The sequence below is a fragment of the Desmodus rotundus genome, chromosome 3 (assembly GCF_022682495.2).
Source record: "Desmodus rotundus isolate HL8 chromosome 3, HLdesRot8A.1, whole genome shotgun sequence".
In the NCBI taxonomy this organism is placed as follows: domain Eukaryota; kingdom Metazoa; phylum Chordata; class Mammalia; order Chiroptera; family Phyllostomidae; genus Desmodus; species Desmodus rotundus.
This window is the reverse complement of record NC_071389.1, coordinates 151,416,665-151,439,298: the sequence shown is the minus strand read 5'-3', so window position 1 is coordinate 151,439,298 and position 22,634 is coordinate 151,416,665. Positions and strand designations below refer to the sequence as shown.

The following is a 22,634-nucleotide window of genomic DNA, read 5'->3' as shown; positions in this document are numbered from 1 at the left end:
ACTGGAGGCAGGGCAAGGAGAAAGCCTGTGAGAAGACTGGGCAGTGGAAAACAATTCTCCCCCACCCACACTTGACCAGAGGGAGCTTTGAGAAGGAACTGGACAAGAGGTCTGTGTTCACAGGTACGTCTCCTTTATCAGAAGGAGCACTCCTTTCAGGCAGGACTAACTGAAGCCACAGCACCTAGCAAAGTGCCCACCTCATAGGGGAGGCTCGGTAAATGGCAGGTGGAATGTAGGAGTGCAACTGCTAGGGGGAGCAACTGGGGAGAACTGGCCTCAGGCTATGGGACATTGTACCCTTCCCCCACAGCCAGAGGTTATCATGGCAGTGACCACCCCCCACCCCCCACCCCATAGGCCCTGTGGTTTCCTCTAGAGCTTCTTTCACTTTCTTCTTCTGCTTTCCCCCACTCTTCTCTCCTCCCCTTCTTCCACATCCTCAACCTCTCTCCCATATGCACAGGTCATCAGTGAAGAAAGCCAGGAACCAGGTAGGCAAGGCCTTGTCCCACGGAAGAAGGTGGACCACAGTGGGGTGGAGCAGGGGAGTGATGGTGAGGGAGTACAGGGGTGCGGTGGTGGAGGCCAAAGGCAGTGGGGCATACAGGGGCAGGGAGAGATTAGGACAGAAGATAACCGTGGGGTCATGAAAGCTGAGTGGAAGTCATGGGGTGAAGGGTGGGGTCAGATGGGACAGAGTGACTCTTAAGAGAGGAGTCATAAAGGGTGGGAGAGCTCATGGAGTGAGGGGGTTGGTATAAAACAAACACTGTAACTTAGATGCAGGCTGTGGGTCTTTCCTTCTGGGACCAGAGACCCTCATGAGAACTAAATGGAACTCCAGTGAACCCCCTCCCCTGAGGGCAGAGATACACATAGATGTAATTGTGGGTGGGGACAGCTTACAGACCTATGAGGCTCATTTCTGCCTCCTCAGAGATCCAATGGGTCAAAGCCAAGAGCCCACACTGGTGGCCATGGGTGGTCCAGACACTCATGGTAGGCTCTGTGGGCCGTCTTTCTCCCCCACTACCCTCCCACCCAGGCACATTACATCCTATTTTCCAGGTTCCCCAAAGAAAGCTGCAAAGTCCAGTAGATTGGGAGTTCACCTTCCTCACCCAGTCCCTCTTCAGGCCAGCTGGTCCTTTCCCCCACCGCCATCTCCCCAAGGGAGCCACATCTCATGAGTTTCCATCACTTTATTTTGCAAAAATAGAAAACTCAGCAATATGCGATACAGCGGGGTGGAGGGGAGATGTAAACAGAGGGGAGGGGACAGCACCCTGACCCCCCAGAGAAAAAGGGGAGCCAGTGGGAATCTTATTTGGCAGCTAAATACAAACTGGGAATTGGAGGAAGAAGGGAGGGGTCACAGGGGCCCTGGGCTTCCCCTCCCAAGACCCCTAGAGGAAGGGGTCAACTCCAGGGTGTAAACAAAAGCTAATAAATAAATAGAGGCTTCCTCTGGGTCAGGGCAGGATCAGCTAAGCAGCACCCACCCCCCCCCTCCCTGGGCCAAGCTGCTCTGGTGGGTCAGGGGGAAAGGCACTAGGGGGAGAGGGGTCCCCTGGTCCCTCTGTAGTGTAGGAGGGTCCCTGCCCCATGGCTGAGATGGGGGGCAGGGGAAGCCCAAGGCACGTGACAGGGTTGGGGAGGGGCCTATAATGGAGGGCACAAGGTAAACTCTGGGCCCAAGCAAAGAGGTGCAGAATGGGCCTGCATCTGTAGCTTTCACCCTCGGGCCCCCCACAGAAATGCAGGGCCCAGCCTGCCCCACCCTGACCTGGCGCAGGATGGGGCACAGGGTAGCATGCACCCAGCAGGTGCATTACGCAGCATTAGGCACCAAGGGCAGGGGCTAGAGGGTGGGCTCAGCCCGCCCCCTATATCTTCCTTTTGGTCTCTAGTGTTCCTGTTTGCTCCCAGAAGCGTAAGCACCTGGCAGAGGAAGGGGCTGTGGAATGGCAGGGTCTTTCTCCTGCCCTGGGGAGCCTGGGACCCTGGAGTCTGAGGGGCAGTGCTGAGATTTTAGAGTCCAAACCCAGGCTCGCCCCTCTGTCCTCTCTCCTGGAGGGAGCAGGGCAGGCCCCCAAGATTGGAAAGGGAGCCTGTTTGAGCAGGAAGGGGACGAACACAGAGGCACCCCTGGAAACTTTGGCAAAAACAAGGAGCTCGTTGGAAGGGGTGGGCAGAGGGCAGAGCAGGTCCTCCCCCAGTCACTGTCAGTGTCTGGGAGATGGTCAGTCTGCTGCCTGGAGCCCCAACCCCCATGGCAGGGAAGTCAGGGGCCCTGGTCAGGCTGGGGGTTACGGCCCCCTTTGCCCTGGCCCCCTGGAACATCATCCTTGCTAGAGGCCTTAGGGTGGGGACCAGTCTGCGGTGAGTCATCTTCAAACATTTCAGGATTCTCCAGCATCTCTCGAATCAGAGGAGGCATCGGGCCTGGAATCTCCATTTTCAGGGTGATGGCCCTTTCTGCTCCTGCAATGAAAGGTCAAAGAGTTTTGGGGGGCAAAGGTGCATGTCCTGTGAGGCCACCACCATAACCTTTCTTAAATGCCCTACAACTCCCCTCTGGGGGCTCCTAGCACAGGCCTGCCACCTCTCTGTCCTAGCTTACCCTCTCCCTAATGTACGGCTCCTGGGGGCCACTTCTCTGCTTGGAGCCTCTATCTGTCTTCTATGCCAGGCTGCTGCCCATTCATCCCATTCTTTCAGGCTGCCTTCTCAAAGATCACACTCCACCCAACATCCAGCCCCACTCCCCAGGGATCCCACCCTTTAATACATACCTGCTCTTAATAACACTTATAATAATACCTATTATTTAGCAAACACCAACTATCTGCCAGGCATCCTTCTAAACCAGCACTGTCTGATAGGACTTTTGGCAGTGACAGAAATATCTGCTATGTCCAGAATAGTAGCTGTAGCCCCATATGGCTACTGAACACCTGAAATGCGGCTACTGCCACTGAGGAACTGAGTTTTTCATTCAGTGCAGTTCGAGGCCCATTGTGTGTTAACTCATTTAGACCTCACAGCATCTTAGGAGGTAGGGATAAGGATAGCTCAGTTTACAAACAGGAGAACAAGGCACACAGAGTAAAGGAATTTGCCCACAGTCCCCCTCCCCACCAGCAAGTGGCAGATCTAGATTCCACTGGAGGCTCCCTGGTTCTCACCCATTCTGTTCTTGTCTCTACCTGTCCACCTGAGTGACCTGGAAGACCAGCACCTCTAGGAAGAGAGAAGGAAGGTTCAGTCGTGACTAACCCTTGGTGCTGATGCCCCGGAGGTCGGTGATCTTCATGAGCATCCTTGGGAACATGTAGGGCTGGCTGGGCCGCCGCCTCCGGGCATATAGCCTCAGGGCTTCCAGCAGTGGCTCCTGTAGTTTGTCCACTTTTTCAGGTTCCTCCAGATCCATGCGGTCTGTGAGGACAAGAACAGTGGAGAAAGGAAGAAGTGGGGAGGACAGTGACATGCGGCTGATTCCCAAATAGCCTGCCTTATGGGCCTCCAGCCGACAAACTCTGTCCTATCAGCCCTTCACCTCTTATCCCTGAACCCCACCCATCTCCCCCGCCCAGGTCCTGTACCTTCTCCCCTTCAGTAAGAGGCTTGCTCTGATAAATCACTCCTGCCCAACCCTATCTCAGCACCAGTATCTGGGGTCTCCCCCTGGCTCTGCCCCTTTTTGTCCCATATTCCAAGCTTCAGGGAGCTTACACTGGATCTAAGGAGTCTGTGGATGGGGCCAAGTACAACAATCTCAAGGGCAGGGACAAAGGTCTCCAGCCTGGTGAGAGATCAGTTAGGAGGCATGGCAGGAAAGGAACCCAAGAAAACACCAGGGGGCGCACCCATACCTCCACAGATGAGGCAGATGGCACTGAGCAGCCCCGTCTCAGTGTCATCCATCTCCAGTGGCAGGAGCTGCCCAGCAAAGGCAAAGACGAGGTCTGTGAGGGGTCCAAAGCCAGCATTGTGCATCTGAGTCCGGTTCAGGGTCAGTCCGTCGGAGAAAGTCATGGTGTCCTGCTCTGGGGTGTACCTTGTGCAGATCCGAAGCATCTAGTGGCAGGGGAGGGGAGGGTTAATGCTGTCCCTGGAGAAGGGCACATCTGGGGCGGAGGCAGAGAAGGAATGAGGTGCACGTGTGGAGAGTGAGAAAGTTAGGTCCGAAAGGAGGGCCATCTGAAGCAGCCTGGGGAGGAAAGCAGAGAGGGGTGTAGAGAAGGGGAGGAAAGAGAAGTAAGTCAGAAGGAGGGAGGGCGTCCAGAAGTCTAGGATCAGGTCTTAGGGTCAAGAGGTAAGACCAAAAAAAAGGGCTGGAATTTAAAGGAGATCTGGGGAGTCCCAGATGGGAGGTGGGGAGGAGAAATAAAATCTTTGTGCGGACCAACTCCTTTGTTTCATATAAGGGTCGGGCTGTGGTGGCAGACAGGCCATAAAGTTACTAACTTACTAGGATGTCCAGGCAGGCAGCCTTGAGCAGAGTGATTTGGTCAGCAATGCTGAGCCCTGTAAAGCCGGGTAGCCGCTTGGCAAATTCCACAATCTTGATGATGCACTTGGTGGCCAGTTCGCTGAACTTGTCCCATAGCCCCAGATCCAACTGCACCCGGTGGTCTGCACTGGAGTTCTGCAGAGAGGACAGATGAGAATGCAAGCTAAGACCTGCTCTGCAAGCTGTCTTCTTTCTGCAAACCCCAAGCTCTCCCCTCTGCATTCTGATGCCCTTCTTGTCCTCAGCATCAGACCATGGCCTCCAGCCCAGCCCCTCCCATTCTCCAAGGTGAACAACCCCCCACCCTCACTGAGGCCCTGTCCACTCCTCACCGTGGTGTATTTGCCCAGCTGGCAGAGTGAGGGGAAGGTCTCCTGATGGGCTTTGCTGACCTTGGTGATGAGCTCTTCTAACTGGGGGCTCAGCTCATAGCTGTCAAGCGACCCTTCTTCCTTCACCTCTTTCTTTTTCTTGTTCCGGTCATTCCGCACAGCTTGGGGGTGGAGGTGCAAGGAGAGGGTCAGGACCCTCAGAACCTCCCTCTGGATATACCCTCTCACCCTGATTTAGTGTGCTTCATCCTTATCGTGAACATCTATTCACCCTGGAACCCTAATCAGTGCCTCAGTTTCCCCATCTCCTACATTAGCTCCCATTTCCAAGCTGGTTCTCCCCAGCCCCACCCAGGGCCTACAGCCCCTGCTCCCTCCCCAGGCCATTCAGCTCTATCCTGCCCTTCCTGTCACCCTGCAGGAGCTGGGGGGGGGGGGCAGGATATGCAAGCGGCAGGATATCCACTTATAGCCTTGGCAGCACAATGGCGCAGGGGAGGGGGGCACCCCAGATCCACCTCAGGCTCAGTCCTGGGAGCAGGGGAGGGAACTGGCAAGTCCCCCTCACTTCTCCATGAAACAGGGGAATGTGAGATAACCCCCATTTACTTAAGGGTTAATTGAGCTCTGAGAAGGGAAAATGGGCAGAGCTTCCCTGGTGAATGCAGCTAATCAAATAGGACTGTCTAGGAAGGAGGCAACACCCCAGTACAAGCTAGATCTCAAGAGGTCAGAGAAGTAGAAAGAGGGTAGCAAACATAGGCTAGGTCAGGAGTGCTCCTGCCCAGGCCAGGGCTCCGGGGCCTACCTTCCTTGGACATGCCCACTTCAAAGCACTTCTGCAGCCGACAGTACTGGCAGCGATTCCGGGTCACCTTATTGATGATACAGTTTTTGTCTCGGTGACATGTGTACACCATGTTCTTCTGGATGCTGCGTCGGAAGAAGCCCTGCGGTAGGGGGTGGGGAGAGAGTCAATGAAGCGGGATACTGGGAGCACTAGCTTCTCATAGGCCTTGTAGGTGGCCCCAGGCCTGACCCAACCTATTAACCCCTCCCACCTCAGACAGGGATGCCTACTGACACATGGCATCTGCCTCAACCCTCTGCTCTAGGCCCTGGCCTATGATCTCATCAGGCGACTCCAGACGCCCAAATGCATCCCCACCCCCACCCCTACCACGTACACACCTTGCAGCCTTCACAAGAGCTGACCCCATAGTGGTAGCCAGAGGACTTGTCATTGCACACGAAGCATGGCTTGTAGACCCGAGGAGGTGGAGGGGGTGAGGGTGAGCTGGGCACCATCTCCTCAGAGCTAGTGCTCTGCGTCTCCACCGCTGGGGGGGAAGCAGTGTGATATGAGGGTTGGGGGAGAAGAACCCCTCAGTTCTCCCGGTGTCCTCACCATACACACACCCATTCCCACTTCCTCCTGCTCAGCAGTGGCAACATCGTCACCGCGTAGTGATTTTAAGTCCCATCAACTGTATACAGCCCCAGAGTAAACACTTGCAGACACCCCCAACACCCACTGCACCTCCCGCAGTCTGGCCACCTCCCTCCACAATCATGCCAGCCAGAGGCTCACAGGACACTGTTCAAGTCTCCAAATTCCAGGTCAAGGCCATCCTGGAAGTTGACTTCTCTGGGCTTTGGTTTCCCCAGCTATAAAGTGAGTAGGTGGAGGGGTTATGGCCCATGGCTCTGAACTCTCTAGTCACTCACTCCCCGTGGCATCAATTGATCCTTGTCAGGCCCTCTCACCATCCTCCTCCTTATGAGGCAATAGATCTGGAAGTGACAGGCAATTACAAGCCACCTGTAGCTGGCACCTGGCTAAATAACCTGCTAGGATACTCAGGAGGTAGAATAGGACTTCATTTCCTTTCAAGTAGTTGAGGGTAGATAATCCCCAAGCTTTCCCCTCTCATACTGCCTGCCAAATCACCACCACTGTCCTTTTCCCCAGAAACCACCGAGACAGTGGAGCAAACAGGACACAGGTATCAGGAAAGTAGGTTAAAAGCTATGCAACAACCTGATTTTACACCTGAGGCCAACAGAGGGAAGTGACCACCCAAGTGCCCCACCACCACTTGACAGCGGAGCCCAGGCTCTCAGGTCTTCTGACTAGTTCTGAGTGGACTGGCTGAGAGTCACAGAAGCTGGAAAGGGAGACTGAGATATTTGCTCAGATTCTCAGGTCTAGAAGCTGTTGGGGTGTAGCAAACCAAAGAAGTCAGGTGACACTAAGTAAACAGGGCTGATGGGGGAGGGGAGCTATCTTTGGATCCTCTCTGAGCCTCTGTCTTCACTCCTAAACTTCGCCACAAATAACCAATTGCAGCTCAAAAGGGATCTTGGCCCAGGCCACACAGTGTGTGGGGAGAAGGCCCTCTATTCAGCAGGCTGCTAAGTAAACCTTTTTAGGGTGTGTAGTTGATGTTCAGAGGATGGAAAAATCTATAAATTATTCAACTTGTAGGACCTGTTGCCCACAGCTGGAGGGCCCAGGCAATGCAAGAAAACCCTAATGCCCTCCCTAAGGAGTATCTCATGCACCCACCTCATGAACACCTTCCTTCTTCTAACCTGCGGCAGCCCACCTGGTCAGAAGTCCACCCCATGGCCCAGAAGGGCAAAAGGAATGCCCAGGATGCTGGTCTGGGCCCTCTACCCACCCCACAGGAGGGAAGCCCATCCGCCCCCCAACACACAGGCACTCAATTAACATAAGAATCCTGCTGGAGAGATAGTCCCCAAAGAAAAGGAGAGAGAGAAGGGGAGGAAAGAAGGGTGCTTGGAGTCTATTCAGATGGGAGGGGGGGGACGACAGGAGACTCCAGGAGGGCCTGGGGCTGAGAGATGTGGCATGGGCTGGAATGCCTTTCAGGGCCCCTCTTGGTGTCCTCTGAGGGCACCAGGGCTGCCACAGGCCACTGTGTGGGGTGGTGCTGACTGCTCCCAGCCCACAGAGTGCTGCCTCATTTCCTCTCTTGTGAAAGGGCCTGGGTGTGGTCAGACTGGCATGGAGCAGTGCCAGCCAATTCTAAGACTGGGGGCCGAAGGGAGACAGGCCCAGGGCAGCTTTTCCCATCTTTGTGGCACTGTCACTTCTTCTCTGCATCCCTCTGGCACACCTCCATCCTCTGAACCCTAAAGTACAGCCCAGTGGGTGAAGGGCAAGGGAGAGTGAAGTGGGTCAACTGGGTACAGATCCCCTTCGTGGCCCGAGTGGAGCCCCCACCATCGGGATGCTGCTCCTGGGCTAGGCTGGGGCCCCTGCTGGGGAGGAGGGGATGGGCTCTGGGTTTTTTTCCTTTTAAAGCCCAAATTGCTGAAATTGAGGAAATTCCTGGCCAGGCTGAGGGGAGCTTCAAACAAACTCTTTATAACCGGCTGTAAACGCTCCCAGCTGCGAGGCCCAGGACTGAGAAGCCCGAACTCACAGTCTGCCACATACCTCCTTGGAGACACACACGCTATCACACATCAATAAATAACACACAGGGCACCGAAGCAGGCATAGTATCAATGGGCTCCTTTACCATAGCTGGGTCCTGGCACAGGCGGCATAAGGGCACACTGACTTCAGCCACCCTGTGAGAGTGGATGCACGAGTCACAAAGCAGACACACAACACCCAGCACTCCACATTTGCAAGCCAGCAGCTCAGCTACCAGACAAACACCCGGGCCTGCCAGCACAGCACCAGGACACTGAAGCCGCCAAAATGCACAAACATACCATGCGGCCCTCCCCTCAAAGCACCTCTTTCCTTCCCTGGTTTAGACACACAGGTCTAAACGACTTTCCTAAAGTGTGTGGACCAAGCATGAAGCCCACCAAGGTCCTAGAGGCCAAAATTATTGATTCAAACTGAAATGCAAAAACATACTGCCAGCCAAGTGCAAAGGGCCTCCCTGAGCCTGAAAACAACTGGGGTCCCTGCCCAGCCCCCCACAAAATCCTTCCTGGGAGATTTTCTCCACCTCAACACCCCTCCCAGCATACCCCATATCAGCATCCTATTGGGCAATGAGAGGAAGGTTAAGAATCCACAAGGATTTGGTGCAATGCAATAGTTCCATGCTTTCTCCACCCTTCAAATGCCACACTTTTAACTCTCATCCCTCCCCACACCAAAGTATGGTCTCCTCTTTGCCACCTCCCTCTTCCAGTCTCCCGGTTGTTAAATCTGAGCAGTTCTCCCCTGGAATCAAAAGAAAAAAAAAAAGCCGAACTCGTAAACAGCGCCGCAGAGTGCCAAGGAGCGAGGCGCGTTGGCGGGGGCTTCGTGACCCCGCAGGCGCACTCCCCCAGCGCCCACCGCCCGCCGGTTCCTAGCCCCGAACTGCTCGTACCCGACCCCCCGTCCGCACCCGGCTATGAGCGTGGTCCCAGTCCCCGGTAAATTTGGGGGAAGGGGGGTTCCAGGCTCCCCTCCCGGCTCCTCCCCACACCCCACCCCCGCCAGGCACTTGGGCCCAGGCTTCAAAGCCGCCTCTCATCTGGACTTCATTTTTACTGCCTCTCAGTCCCCAGCTTTTTATTACCGCTCTGGAAAGGGGTTCCAGGGCCCCAGGCCTGGCATCTCCCATTTCACAGAGAAGGAAGATGGGTATTTGGGGACCCAGTAGTCGTACTACACCGCCCCCCCCCCCCGCCGCCGCCCGCACCCTGGCCTTTGCCACCTCCAGGTCACCTCCACCCTATACACAGAATTTGCTCTAAACTTTTAAATTCCTACTGAAGTTGTGTGTGTTGGAGCCAAAGGGAAAAGCCATCTCTCTGCATACAACCCTATACACAATTCCAAACATTTCTTTATAAAAAGAAGCAGGGAGCGCCAGAACCCAGCCTTGGCCGGGTTGTGTGCACCACCCCTTCCACCCTGCACAGAGAACACACAGGATGCACTCTCGAACACAGCACTTTCCAAAGCCGCCCCCGCAGCCACGCAAGGGCACACGCCCTCCCGGCCTCACGCCACAAACATCCCTATGCAGGGCCATGCGGGCCTGCCAACGCTGTCGGTGGGCGACACTGCGTGGAGAGACTCACTCGAACCCAAACCACCTAACCATAGCGCTGCACACTCTTGGAATTCACACGCTCTGCGAATAATATTTTTACACTCCCAACTTCCCACATGAACTTTACAAACACCACCCACGGTCCTGGGTGCCATGTCCCTCCAGAGCCACGGACCTGCGGGCACAAACTACCAATACACTTCGGTCTCTCCCTATCCCCAGGAACTTTGGAGTGGCATTAGCCAAATGTCCTAGCTAAACACCCACAATAAAAACCGCACACACTGAAAACACTACTGCACTCACCCAAAGGAATCGCTGAGGCCCCCACGTTTAAAGGGCCAGTATCTCCCGTTCCTACACACTCGCCCCTCGCACACAGTCAGAATCTCCATTTGCACCCCAGTACCACCTTTACACATGGAAACAGTGAGCCGCTGCCTTTCCTGCACCCCACACCCCACCCTGGGGTTCGGGTACCTACATTGCAGACTGGAGGGTTGCGACCAGGCAAAAGACTCAAGTCCGGTGAAACAGGAGCTGCCGGTGGCTATGCGCAGCAAGCCGGCCCCGGGCCCGACAGCCCCGTACAGCCGTCGCGGACCCGGGGCAAACGTTTCCATGCAGTCGTACATCGAGACCCGGCTTGGAGGGAAGCTGGGTGCTAGGAACACCAAGAACCCGCAGCCGATTCCCCCTCCTCCCCCAGCGGCGCCCCGCTCCTAGAGGGGGGGAGGGGGAGGGCTAGCATAGGGCGCCCGGCTGCATGGGGGGTATGGGGTGGGCGGGGAAGAAGGGGATCCCCAGCAGGGGAAAGGGACTGGGCGGGGCGCAAAGCCGGGGCTGCCGCTCCAGCCGCAGTCCGGCTCACTCTGGGCGTCCCAGCAGCTAGCACTGGGGAGACCTTTTGTAAAAGCGAAGCCTGAGGGGTGGGGGGTGGGGCTTGGAAAGCGAAAGAGGCCGGGCACCAAGAGGAGCAGAGCTGGGAGTGGAGTGCACATACACACATATACACACTCGCACCGCGGCGCGCTTGCTTGCTTAGACACACATCAATGCATGCATTTATCCTGGCAGGCACCACGATTTGCAAATATGCAATAATGCACATTCATCTCTGCACGCACATAAAATCATACATGCGCGCATGTTTGTGCAAGCACACCTGGCTTGCAAGAATGCTTGCAGGCATTTTCCACACCGGGAAGCTTTGCAGGCATTTGCACTTAGGCGCGTGCCCGGGTCAGGGGTGGGGGAAGGAGTGGAGGAACCAAGCAAACGCATTTCCTTCCGAGTTTCCCCCTCCCCCCAACACTCCCTTTTTTACACAAGTAAATACAGGCAGGGGTGGCAAGGATGACTGGGAAGCGGCGAACATGGAGGTTCCCAGAGCCTGGCGGTGCACCAGAGCCTGGGGACCTGCACTACCTCCACTCCCCGGTTCCCAGGCCTGGCTCCTCCCCATACTGCGCGCGCGCGCGCTTCGAGACCCAACAGAACATTCCTGCGGCTCGGCTTGCTCGGCCTCCTCCTTCCTTCCCGCGCTCCCCGCCCCCCCCCCCCAGCCCCCGGTCGAAGGGCCGAAGCGCGCTCCCGCCTTGAACTCTCCGGGAACCCCCCTCGGGGCGGGTGGCCGGGCGCGCTCACCTCCTCCTGACCCGGTCCCGCCCCTCCCCGCCCAGGCAGTCTCCCGCGCCGCAGCGGAGTTCCCCCCTCTCTCCACACACCCTCCAGCGGAGCCCGGAGTCTACCCTTCCTAGCCTGGGCTGTCCTCCCTCCACCGCGTCCCGGGCCGCCTCCCTCCAAATCCCCGAAGCCCCATCCTGCGGCAGACACTCCTTAAGCGCCTCCACTGCCTCTCTCAATGCCCCTTTCTCGACCCTAACTTCACTTTTATTTTCGTTAAGATTTTATTTATTTATTTTTAGAGTGAGGGGAAGGGAAGGAGAAAGAGAAAGAAACATAAATGTATGAGACAGAAACAACCATCGGTTGCCTCTCGCGCACACCCCAATGGGGGACCCGCCCGTAACCCAGGCATGTGCCCTGACTGGGAATCGAACTCGCGACCTTTCGCTTTTGCAGGCCGATGCTCCATTAACTAAGCCACGCCGGTCAGAGCCTAACTTCACTTTTAGAGCACAAAACTACCACCCCACAGTGTTTCTACAGAGTCAGCTGCGCCTCAGACGAAGCTGCCCTCCTGAGTACCAATTCCCCTCTCCTAGAGTTTCTAGTGTGCCAAATGGCCCAAAGTGCCAAGTGTCACTCTTGGCAATAACTGTGAGTCTGGTCGTAACTATTCTCATAGCCATCAAATATCCACTGGCAATACCGCCCCCTCCTCGCCCTCCCCAGTGCCACACTTAGTGCTCTTCAGATCTCCTAAGGCCGCCTTCCCTCTGTTTCCTCGGTTGCCCGTGTCAAGCACTGAGCGCCCTCGCACGGCGGAGAAGAGGGTGAGGAGGCGGGGACTTGGCCACGTCAAGAGTTTGCCCTAGCCGGGCCGGGCCGAATGGGAACCCTGGCCCCGGGACAGCGCCAGCCGCGGCGACTCCCGGAAACCGCCCCCTCCTTCGCGCCCCGCCCGCGGCCTGCCTGGCCGGCCGGCGGGCCGGCCCAGCCGGCTCTGTCAGCGCCGCTCAAACAGGGAGCGCTGGGGAAGCGGGAGCGGCGCCGGGCCGACCCCTTCCCCGCCTGGCGGCTGTGGCTGGGCCTGGGCGGGGCGCACTTTTCTAAGAATCTCTTGGGGGGGGGCGTACTGGGGTGCTGCAGGAGTAGGTCGCCAGTTTGTAAGAATAAATAGCAGGAAGGGGTGCCAGAGTAGGCGAGGGAAGGGAAGACAGGTTCGGAGGAGAGGCCCGGGTGGCTGCCAGGGACTGAGAGGTGGGGGGCCGGGAAGGAGGGCCTGGCTTGCAGATGGGGGTGTCGCGAGGTGGCAGGGCTGACCGAGAGGATTGAAGCAGGGATGAAGAAGCATGCAGTGCTCTTTCCAACCCAGTGTGAGCTCCCTGTTCTTGCCCCCAATCCCAAACACCACATTTCTAATCCAGCCATCCCCTCGCCGAAATTTCTGGATTAGAATCTGGCGAGTGGCAAAAAATAAAATAAAATAAATAAAAATTAAGTGCAAAATGAGGACTACCTCAAAAACAAGGGGAAAAGAGCCCTGATTAGTCAACTCCAAGCTGTCAGTCTCCACCCACCCACCCTTCCCCCTCTAAAATCTGAAAGGTCCCAATTAAGTCAGGCCTGCCTGGTTGGTAATTAGAACCAGAAGTGGCCAGGCCACAGGAGGGTGGGGGGAGTGGGGCACAGGAGGAGTTGGGGGAGGGCTCCAGGAAGTCATGAGTCCTGAATAGCCCCCCTTTCTCTTCACCAGATGCACCCCACTTCTCATCGCCCCATCTGTGTATTTCGTGGGCATTGAAGGGAGAGGGGGGCCTTATTAGGGACCAGCCATTACCGTGTCAGACCCACCCTTCCCATCAACTCTAACCCCCCATTCTAGACAGTCTTAGTATGACCTTGAGAAGGTAAGAGAATGGGGGGATCTAGTGCCCCCTCTTTTCCCCAAAGTCTCCCCAGCCCTTATTGCAGCAATTAGACCCATTAGCCTTCTAGCATTTCATGGGAAACAGATGTTCTCCACCAGCCTGGTGGGAGTATGAGGGGAGCGCCGCTGCCTGACTCACCCCCTTCCCTATGATCCCCACCACCACAGTGGGCACCCCCCCCCACAGCTACAGCCCCACAAAGGCATGCCCCGGAGGCAAAGAGAAGGGCACCCTTCCCCCACTAACCAGGCCATTAGCACTCAAAGCCTTGCATGGTCACCCCTCAGGACCTCTACCACACTGACAAGCATGAGTTTAGCCAACGAGGAACTCTGGAGGGAGGGACAGCTAACTTCTTATGCAGCCCTCCTTTCCCCCCTCCTGCCATCTTCTGGATGGGGCTTGAGGATAACTGGCTCTAAATTCCTCATGCTAACTTCGCCTTTTCTTCCAAAACCTTTCCTCCAAAAAACTGAAGAGGGGGCATCTCAAAGTAAAGAAGTTCCAGCCGCAAGGGTAAGTCCTAACATAGGAGTCCCACCTGAAGGGCAATGGGAGGGGTCTCTGGAGGAGGGGGCTGAAGAAGAGTGGAGGGAATAGAGGTGTGAACGAGGGACAAGGCTCAAAGCAGGGATGTAAGGAGTGCTGGCAGGATGGGGGCTGGGACCGGGTAGGGGGCCAGGAGAAGGGGGTGCAGCCTGGGCCCCAGTGGCGGCGGCTGGCCCAGCTCCCCCCACACACACACACCAGAGAGGTTTCCTGTTGCAATCAAAGCCGCGTTTGTGTCGGCCTGGAGCTGGAGCCCAAGCCTGAGCAGGAGAGACTGGGAGGGGAGGGGAGGGGAAAGAGGCAGTCGGCTGGGTTTTATTCCTGGAGAAGGACTAGCTGCCTCCTGCTTGCCACCCTTACCTGCCTGCTTGTCCCCCCTTGCCTCTCCCGGCATCTGGGTTCTCTCTGTGGCTATGCCATTTGGCCTGTGTCGTTCTCTCTCATCTTGCTTAGGTCTCAGAGTCTCTCTTTTTCAGTTTAAGTAGAATTTTATTACTTCCTGTGCCAAACTGCCCTCAGTTTCTCCATGTGACTTAGTGTGGTACAGTCTGGGCTCCTTGCCCCAGGGTCACTGTCACCAAATTCAGAGAACAAAGAGGGCTAGGTCTTCAGAACCACAGATACCACCTCTGCAGTTCTGCAGAGGAGGAGGAGGGCAAAGCTTCCTTTCCCTCCTATCATACCCTGTTCCCTGCTGTCTCAATAAAGCAAACATATAACACAACACAACAGCGGGGACACAGACAGTAGGGTTTCATGCAATTTTGTGAGCAAGCACACCCACCTCTGCTTTCCCATGCGCACAGGCCTGTGCTTGTCTCGGCAGCACATGCTCCCTTCCCTCTCCCCTCCTGCACCACAGGGTTCTGAGATGCCTGCCTCACCCACTCAAGCCTCTGGAGAACCCCAAGAGGTGGAACAAGACTTCCCATACCAACAAGATGTCTCCAAGATGTTAGAGACCCAGCATCTGGTCCAGGAGTTAGCCCCAGGGAGAAGTTCCAGACTCTTTCATGGGCCCCCCTCCCCGCCATAGACTAAGAGACAAGAGAGAAAGACACAGACTCAAGGTGAGCATAGCTTTGGCATCAGACTTTGTCCTCCAATCCTTCTCCATTAACTGGCCCTAGCCAAAAAGGGACAACTAGACAGAGAAATGACTGACCATACTCTTTGACCCTTTGGCTGATCTCTCACTGTGGGAGATCAGACTCCAGGATGCCTTCCCCACCCCTCTGCCACCCTCTCATTTACCCTGGGTGCTCCATGCCCCACTCCCATGCAAGCTGTATGAACCCAAGCCTTCGCCTCCTCCCCACCCCACCACGCCTCTCTGCCCAGGCCTGTCCCCAGCTGCCAGCCACACCCTCCCTAGCTACCTGCCCTGGTTCTGGCTCCTCCCTTGGATTTTTCCTTTCAGTCCCCCTCCTCAGGGCAGTCTTTGGGGATAGAGCCCAGTCTGACCCCTTCCACTACCTTGACCTCACTTTGAACCTTGACCTTGACCTCAATGTGTCCAGGGCACAGTGGCACAAGGAGAACTTCACTGGGGACTGGCCATGACTCTCAGCATTCTCCCCACTACCGATCTGTTTCTCCTCTCCCTCCTTACTCCTGCTTCTTTAGTTGCCCCTCCCAAAACCTGGGAAAATCAAGTCCCAAGGGATTGAGCTGTATGGTTCTCTGTAAGAAGTACATTCTTGTGGGAACCGTGGTTCCTTCGCACCTCCCCAGGCCCTGGGACAGATTCATGGGCTGTAAATGAGGTAGGGGAAGCCCTGCTGAGGTTTCCAAAAAGGGGAGCTTTGTGTTTTCTTGTTCACCTGCGCATACCACCCAAATAACCCCTGTTGGACTACAGACTTGCCACGGGCAGGCCTCACCAAACACCAGACACACCGTCAGCAGCCCTATTAAATCCAGCCTCCCTCTGCACACTGACTCTTTGTTGCACACACTGGAATTCTGTACCTGAGCGGAATCTGAAGGATATGCTGTGCACACACACTGCATGTAGTCTGCACACACACACACATGCACGCTCGCCTTCTCCAGATGAGCACACTCTTTCCAGTAGAGCTGCCAGCCAGCCCTGGCTAGTCACCCTTTTACACATGCACACAGCCCTCCAAGTGCCCCCTCCTGAAGGCACGGCCTCCTCTTCCACCTGTTTCTCTCTTCCCAAGCTTGTGGGGCTATAAAGGATGTATCTTTATCTTTTTGTCTTTTCCTTTTGTCTCTGTTCCTGTCTCTCTGGAATTGCTCCTCTCTCCGTCTCTCCTTCCATCACCTCCCCTTCTTTCTAGGCAAGGTCTTCTCTACACCAGCTCACACGCTGACCCTTCAGCCCACAAAGTTCAGCATCTCAGCCCTGCAGCTCATGGGCACCCACTCCTATAATGACCTGGTTAGAAAGAACAACTGCCAAGTGGAGAGAAAGGGGATCCAGAGAGAAAAGGAGAGGCCTAAGACTGGCCAGCTGTCAGCACGCAAAGGCTTAACCCAAAGAGGGCAAGCTTGAGGGACAAGTAGGGATCTGCACAGCACGTGGGCACTGAGCCAGACCTCCGGGGAGGGGAGGAGTCCAGAACCCACATGGCTGGAAGAGAGGATACTTCTGGAACACCCCCTTCACCTCCCTGTATTACTTCTGGTGAAGGCGCACCTTCTTTGCGACTGCTTTCACCCTTTCCAGACCAACAAGGAGTGTCTCCAGACCCCACACACCTTTGGGCACCCGGCACTAGATTCCAGTCTTCTTTTTGCAGCCTCCCCTAAATCAGAACAACTTCACCTCCAGATCACAGTGTCAGCTGACTGGCTTCCCAGGCTCCTCTACTTCCCAGCCTGGTTCCCCACACCCTCCACTACACGCTAGTAGTGCCCTCAAACTTCAGCCAAAACCCCGTTGGCTGTGTGTACAAAGGTGTTCTCCCCTGCTAGTTGGCTCACTCATGAGGCCCTGTTAGACACCCCCCAAATTTAGGCATGCTACTTTCCCATCCTCCCTGGGCAGGAGGACTCTCGTTTGTAAACACTTCCTCCTAGCCACCCTGTCAGCTATTCCATTAGATCAAACCCCCACCCCTGCCAATTTTCTATGTCACCCACCCTCCAAATGTCCTCCTGTTTCCACTGTCCCCCATCCCCAATATCCATGAGACTCACACAGAGAGGCCATCTCCTTGGGAAGGTCAGGCTGGCCCAGGCCCCGGAAGCTAGGGCTCAGCATCTCGAACGGTGGAGACCCCCTGAGTGCCCCTGGGAAGGCAAAGGGGAAGCCAGCCCCGGGGTAGCCAGATCCAGGCCCCAGGGCACCAGTGGCAAAGAGTCGCTCCTTATTGGTGGCCATGGCAGCCGCAGTGTGGGAGGCTGAATCCCCTGGGGTCTGCAATGGGCGGGGGAGGTCTTCAGCCACAGCCCCCGCCCATGCCCACTGCCTAAAAGGCCTGGGAGCCTCCGTGCCCGCCCTTCGTGGCCTGCCCACTGGGTCTCCGAGAGTCCTATGGAGAAAGAAGAAAAGAAGGGATGAGAGAACGATCACTCTGACATTCCAAGCCCATGGACCTGTCTCAGTTGAAGTCTGTGCTGCTAGGGTTTCTACCGCCCTAACTCAGGGCCCACAGGGCAGGAGGCAGGGCAGCTGCTTGGGAGGCTCAGAGAAACTCTCCAGGGAAGGGTAAGCTGAGTTTCCAAGGTAGGAGTCTCAGGACTCCTGACAGAGAAGACTCCTGAGCTGGGAAGTGACCATTAAGTATGGCTGGACTAGGCACTTAATTGAACATTCACATCAGTCCTGTGAAGTAGGAATTATGGTTCCCACTTCACACATGAGAAAACTGAGGTTAAGTGACTGGCTTAAGGTCACATGGCTGTAAGTGGTACAGCCAAGCCTCAAACTCTCTTCCATCCTGGAGAAAGCAAACATCTCTGTTGTAACTTTGCGGCTCTTTCCCCTCTCTGGTTGGGAACACAGACTCTGGAGCCAGACAACCTGAAACATCCCCGCCACTTAGTGGCTGAGCTGGGGGACCCTGGGAGTGTTACTTTTATCTCTCTGTGCCTCACTTTCCTCATTTGTCGATTGGGGATAATAATAGGACCCATTTCAAAAGGTTGTTGTGAGGGTTAAAATGTATGTAACATGTAAAGTGTTTAGAATAATACAGGGCACATACTAAATGCTTTCTAAGTGTCTCCTCATTTCTAAGTGTCTCTTCTCATTTCTCATTTCTCATATCTTCTCTTCCTCCATACTTCTCCTTTTTTCCCCAAATTTTTATTTATTGATTTTTAGAGAGAGAGGAAGGGAGATTGATAGAGAGAGACATCAATTTGTTGCTCCACTCATTGATGCATTCATTGGTTGATTCTTGAAGGTGCCTGACCAGGGATCAAACTTGAAACCTTGGCATATCACAATGCTAACCAACTGAGCTATCTGGCCAGGGCCATATCTCTCTCTTAATTAGCATTTCCTTCTCTCTCTATCTTCCTCAATACTCCCTCTTCCAGTTTCCCCTCCCAGTTCTTTCTCTGTTTCCAATTATCCTTCACTTCCTAACCATTCTTGCACCCTCTTCTTCAAATCCACAGATGTTGATGGGAGCCCCACTGTGGACCAGGTATGACGCCAGAGAGCTCCTCTCCTTGTTCTCAGCTCACTTTCCTTCTCCTTCTCCTTTTCTCTCTCTTCTCTGAGCCCTCTGCTTCAAGGAAGCCCTCCCTGCATCCTCCCCTTCTCAAATGTAGCCTGCCCCACTCCCAGGAGATTTTTTAACCTGTGACCATGGAGGCGGGGGCAGTGGCAAGAAAGATGGAGAAAGGAAATGGGAATCCTAAGGCTAGGCAGGTAGTTCCTTGCCTGATGCTCTGACAAGGGAAAGGTTGGCTTTCCCTGGAGCCCCCCAAACACCCACCTCTCTGGGAAGTTAGGGGCTGAGGAAGAAAAGCCTCCCCAGCCTGGGTACCTCCTCTGCCAGCCAGAACCATAATGGACTGAGGTGAAAATGGGTGGAGAAAGACCAAGAGAAAGTGAACACACATGGAAAGGACAGGGAGGACAGGCCCAGAGGTAGGTGATGGGAATTTCTACATCTCTTTTCCTCAAGGGTCAATATCCCTCAATCTGTGTACCTTTATTCTGTCTGTCTGTCTCTCTCTCTCTCTTTCTTTTTTCTTTTCTATCTCTCATCTCCCTTGGCCTTCAAGCTCCTGAGGGTAGACTGCCATGGGGGTTACAGGAACTCAGACCCCAACACCACCACACGTCACTCAGTCCCCATGCAGGAAGCAGCTCTGCCCCTCACCAGGCACCACCCATGTCCCCAACAGCCTCAGATTCTTCAGCCCAGTGTCTCCTCAGGCTCTAAAAGTCTGAGCTCCAAGCCCCCAGGGTCCCTGTCCTCCTCCTTCCCCTATTCCCAGAAATCCTCACCCCTGGTTAAGCCCAGGTAGAACCAGGAGTCCGGGGCCCCTGAGGCCCCTGGGCCATAGCTCAACAGGCTGGGCCACATTCCAGGTGGATTAACCTCTCTAATGCCAAGGGTGAGAAACTACTAGAGCCCCCCCACTCCATCTTCTTCACTCAGACAGACTTAGACAGGGGACATGCTCTGTGCTCCAGGCCTCCTTGTCTGCTTCTCACCTAATGATGCTAAACAGAGACCTGAGGGTGGGGCAGGAGGACTTGGGGCATTGGGGGTTGTGGGGGAGTCCCAGAGAGGGATGCGTCTGACTCCCAGTCCTTAATGAGGAATGAAGTTGTAAGGAATGGAGAAGAGCCCGGCACTACCTGGCCTTCCTTCTATTTTTCTTCAGAGAAGGGACTTGAGGGTTGAGTGAAAACAGGAAGGGGACGGAGATTCATCCCATTTCTGAGCCTTGGTTTCTCTGCCATGGCTGGGAAGAGAAGGGAAAGGTCTCAAGTCCAGGGTGGAGCAAGGGACCAAGGAATGGAAGACAGTGGTAGTGAGAATAAAATCCTAAACCAGGGACCCAGGTGCCTTCGTTCTTTGGGGAACCTGTGGAAGGGAGAGAGCACTTCTCTCCTCCCAAGATGCCACCTCAGAAGGAGGTGGGGCTGACTAGGGGAAAGGGGCCCATACAAAGCTGCTTCTCTTAGAGCTGAGGTGGAGTTGAGGGGAGGGCATGGATGAAGGGGGCTGCCGGATGGAGGGGGGGAGCGTCTCCCTGCTGCCCTACCGGCTCCAGAGCCTGGAACAAAGCTGCTCTTGTCGGCTGCTCTCTACCCACTGCCCCCCTCCCCTCTGTATAAACACGACCACCTTTTTCCATGACCCCATCTCCAGCCTGGGCGGAGAACCCAGGCATCCTCTGCTCTAGCCTGGGCCCCCAGCCTGCTCCCAGGAGGCAGCGGTGGGCTGGGCTTCTCTGGCTTTGTGCCACCCTTGGGGGGAGTCCAGACCCTTGAGTCTCCACCTCTCATCCCCAGGTGCCCTCCCTCCACCCCACTGGCCCCAGGGAGGGGCAGTGCCCAGGAGGCAGGCAGGCAATGCCAGTGGAATGTGTGTGGGCAACGGAGGGCATGGACAGGGTGGGGCAGAGGGGGGAACTGGAGGTGCCAGTTAGGTGGCTTTCTGAGCCAGGGGTGGGGGTGTGCCGGGTGGGGGGTGTGCCCTGTGCTGCCTACCAGTCTGTAAGCCACAGAGTGTGGGCATGTATGTGTGAGTGTGTGCGTGTGTCTAATTGAGATACCAATGCTGCAGGCACACCACCCCCTGCCCCCTCCCCTGCACTATCTCTTCGTGCCTAAGGATATGGGACACTGCATGTGGTCCTCAACCTCCACTCTGCATCTGAGGAGCGACAGTAAAGGCAGGAGCCTCAGACTTCAGGACTGGGACTGCAAATGCCTATACGTGGGCCCAGAAGGGGCACAGTCATTTCGTCTTCTTGCCCTCCAGACCTCTCCTCAGCCTCCCCTGTCCCCTACCCCCCACAACCATGTACATTCTTACCCTCTGGCCACCTGCAGAAGTTCCCTCCTACATACTGGGTCAAGTTGAGGGGACTGGGCTGTAATTGCTAAAAACAGAGAGGCAGTGTCAGTGGAGCCATGGTCTAGGACTCCTGGGTCCCTGCCCCAAGTATCCCTGCTCTTCCTTTGTTCCGTTTGGCCTCCCCCCAGAATACACCCAAGAAGCCCCTCACCTTAGCTGGAGGAAGCCAAGACTCACACCCCTGGCTGGGGATATGCAAGAGGGAAACCTGAACTGTGGTTCAGGGAAACTTCACAGGCCCCTATCCCACCCACTTGTCTCTCCAGACCGCGGGACCCAGAAGGCAAGGGTCACTCTGGTAGAGGCCCTTTCCTTGCCCTCTGAGAGCAGCTTGGACCAGCTTGGTCCGAAAAGCCACCCCTCAGACTCTCCGGGGGAAGCCTTAGGGAGGGCAGGCAGCGGTCTTTCCCCACAGCGGGGAACACTGTCTTCCCTCACACTCCAAGCACAAAAGTAGGCTAGAAGCCCCCTGGCTGAATATTTCCCCAAATGCTCTCCCCGCTGTTCACCGAGATGAGGGGGCGATAAAGACTAGCTCAGCGCCAGCTTGTCTCAAATCTTCCCTATTCCCTTGCCAGATCAGGGCTGACCCCCAAGTCAGGGCAGGAAGTCCCCCTCAAACCTTTCGAGACAGCCTGACCAGCCCTGGAAGGGACGGAGCAAGCAGCGCTTCTCGGCGCCCCCGCCCCCAGCCCACCTCACTGGAGGAACCGGGCGTCCCGGGCGGGCGAGCCTGTTCCCCCGACTGACTCACCTGGAGGGGAAGAGAGGAGGAAGGGAGGCCGCGGAGCCCCGAGGTCCCGGCGTCCGGCGGTCGCAGGGTTGGAGCGTCGCAGAGTCAGAGGCTCGCGGTAACGGGGGGCTTTGGGGGGGGGGCACCGGCTCTAGGCTGGGACTGTCCCGGGGCCTCTCGGAGCCCGCCCGCCCACGTGACCGCCCCAAAATATCCGACACATTTTCTCCCAAACCGCACACTGACTCTGCAGGCGGGGACACGGAAAATATTTTCTTTCTTTTTCTCCCTCCCCACCCCCCCACCTCCCTCCCAGCCAGGCTCCCTCCTCCCCCTCCCGCCCTCGCTCCTCCCTCCCCTGCCGCCTGCCCCTGCCCAGCTCCCTCCTTGGTGCCCTGGGGCTGGGGGGCGGAGGGTGGGTGGGAGGGGGGCTGGGCGAGGCTGCCCGGAGCGCCTGGGTCTCTGCCCCTCCCATTTGCTGGGCTTCCGTGGCTCCGTCCCCAGGAGGCCGGGCAAGGTTGGCAGAAGAGGTCAGTGTCTTGGGCCCATGATGCCACCCTTTCTCTCTGGCACTTTCCCCCTTCCAGCCATCTAGGGTACTGGTTGAGTTTTCTGGCCAGGCTGTGATTCAGTTAAGGCCAGTCTCTGGTACCTCCCCAGAGCAGGCAATGGGAGCTGTACCCCGGTGTTCCCAGGGGCGGAGTGATGGAGCAGGAGTGTGCTAGGGCAGATGTCACAGTCTTTGCCCTTTGCTTAGCCTTCTCCTGCAAGTCCGAATAGTCTCTGCTTCCCGTTGGCTACCCCAGATGGTCCTTTGGGCCCAGGAGCAAACTGATTTAACTAATGGGTATGAAGGCGGGAGGTGTGGGAGCGGGCAGCTCTG

General features: G+C 56.1%; 1 protein-coding gene across 5 annotated transcripts; it reads right to left on the bottom strand.

Moving 5' to 3' along the window:
* Window positions 1-1,190: 1,190 nt before the first annotated feature.
* RARG (retinoic acid receptor gamma) lies at window positions 1,191-22,057 on the bottom strand. 5 transcript variants are annotated; one of them, XM_024575638.4, is made up of 11 exons: window positions 21,773-22,023; window positions 20,977-21,043; window positions 19,791-19,897; window positions 17,165-17,499; window positions 6,043-6,191; window positions 5,660-5,801; window positions 4,852-5,012; window positions 4,478-4,654; window positions 3,879-4,083; window positions 3,283-3,441; window positions 1,191-2,487 (listed from the first exon to the last, which is right to left on the bottom strand). In XM_024575638.4, exons 4-11 carry the CDS (start codon window positions 17,346-17,348, stop codon window positions 2,288-2,290), a joined length of 1,377 nt encoding a protein of 458 aa, XP_024431406.1. In that variant the 5' UTR covers window positions 17,349-17,499; window positions 19,791-19,897; window positions 20,977-21,043; window positions 21,773-22,023; the 3' UTR covers window positions 1,191-2,287. The 5 variants fall into 5 exon arrangements, with proteins under 5 accessions (XP_024431406.1, XP_024431405.1, XP_024431407.1 ...); XM_024575637.3 differs by lacking the exon at window positions 19,791-19,897 and having other exon boundaries at window positions 21,773-22,057; XM_024575639.4 differs by lacking the exons at window positions 19,791-19,897; window positions 20,977-21,043.
* Between the last annotated feature and the right edge of the window lie 577 nt (window positions 22,058-22,634).

Excerpts from the sequence above, each read along its gene's own strand:
- RARG (XM_024575637.3), bottom strand. The coding sequence starts at position 17,348 with ATGGCCACCAATAAGGAGCGACTCTTTGCCACTGGTGCCCTGGGGCCT. Across the intron at positions 4,655-4,851 it reads AGCTGGGCAAATACACCACG|AACTCCAGTGCAGACCACCG; the intron begins GTGAGGAGTGGA and ends TCCTCTCTGCAG. Across the intron at positions 2,488-3,282 it reads CCGGGGCATCAGCACCAAGG|GAGCAGAAAGGGCCATCACC; the intron begins GTTAGTCACGAC and ends CTTTCATTGCAG.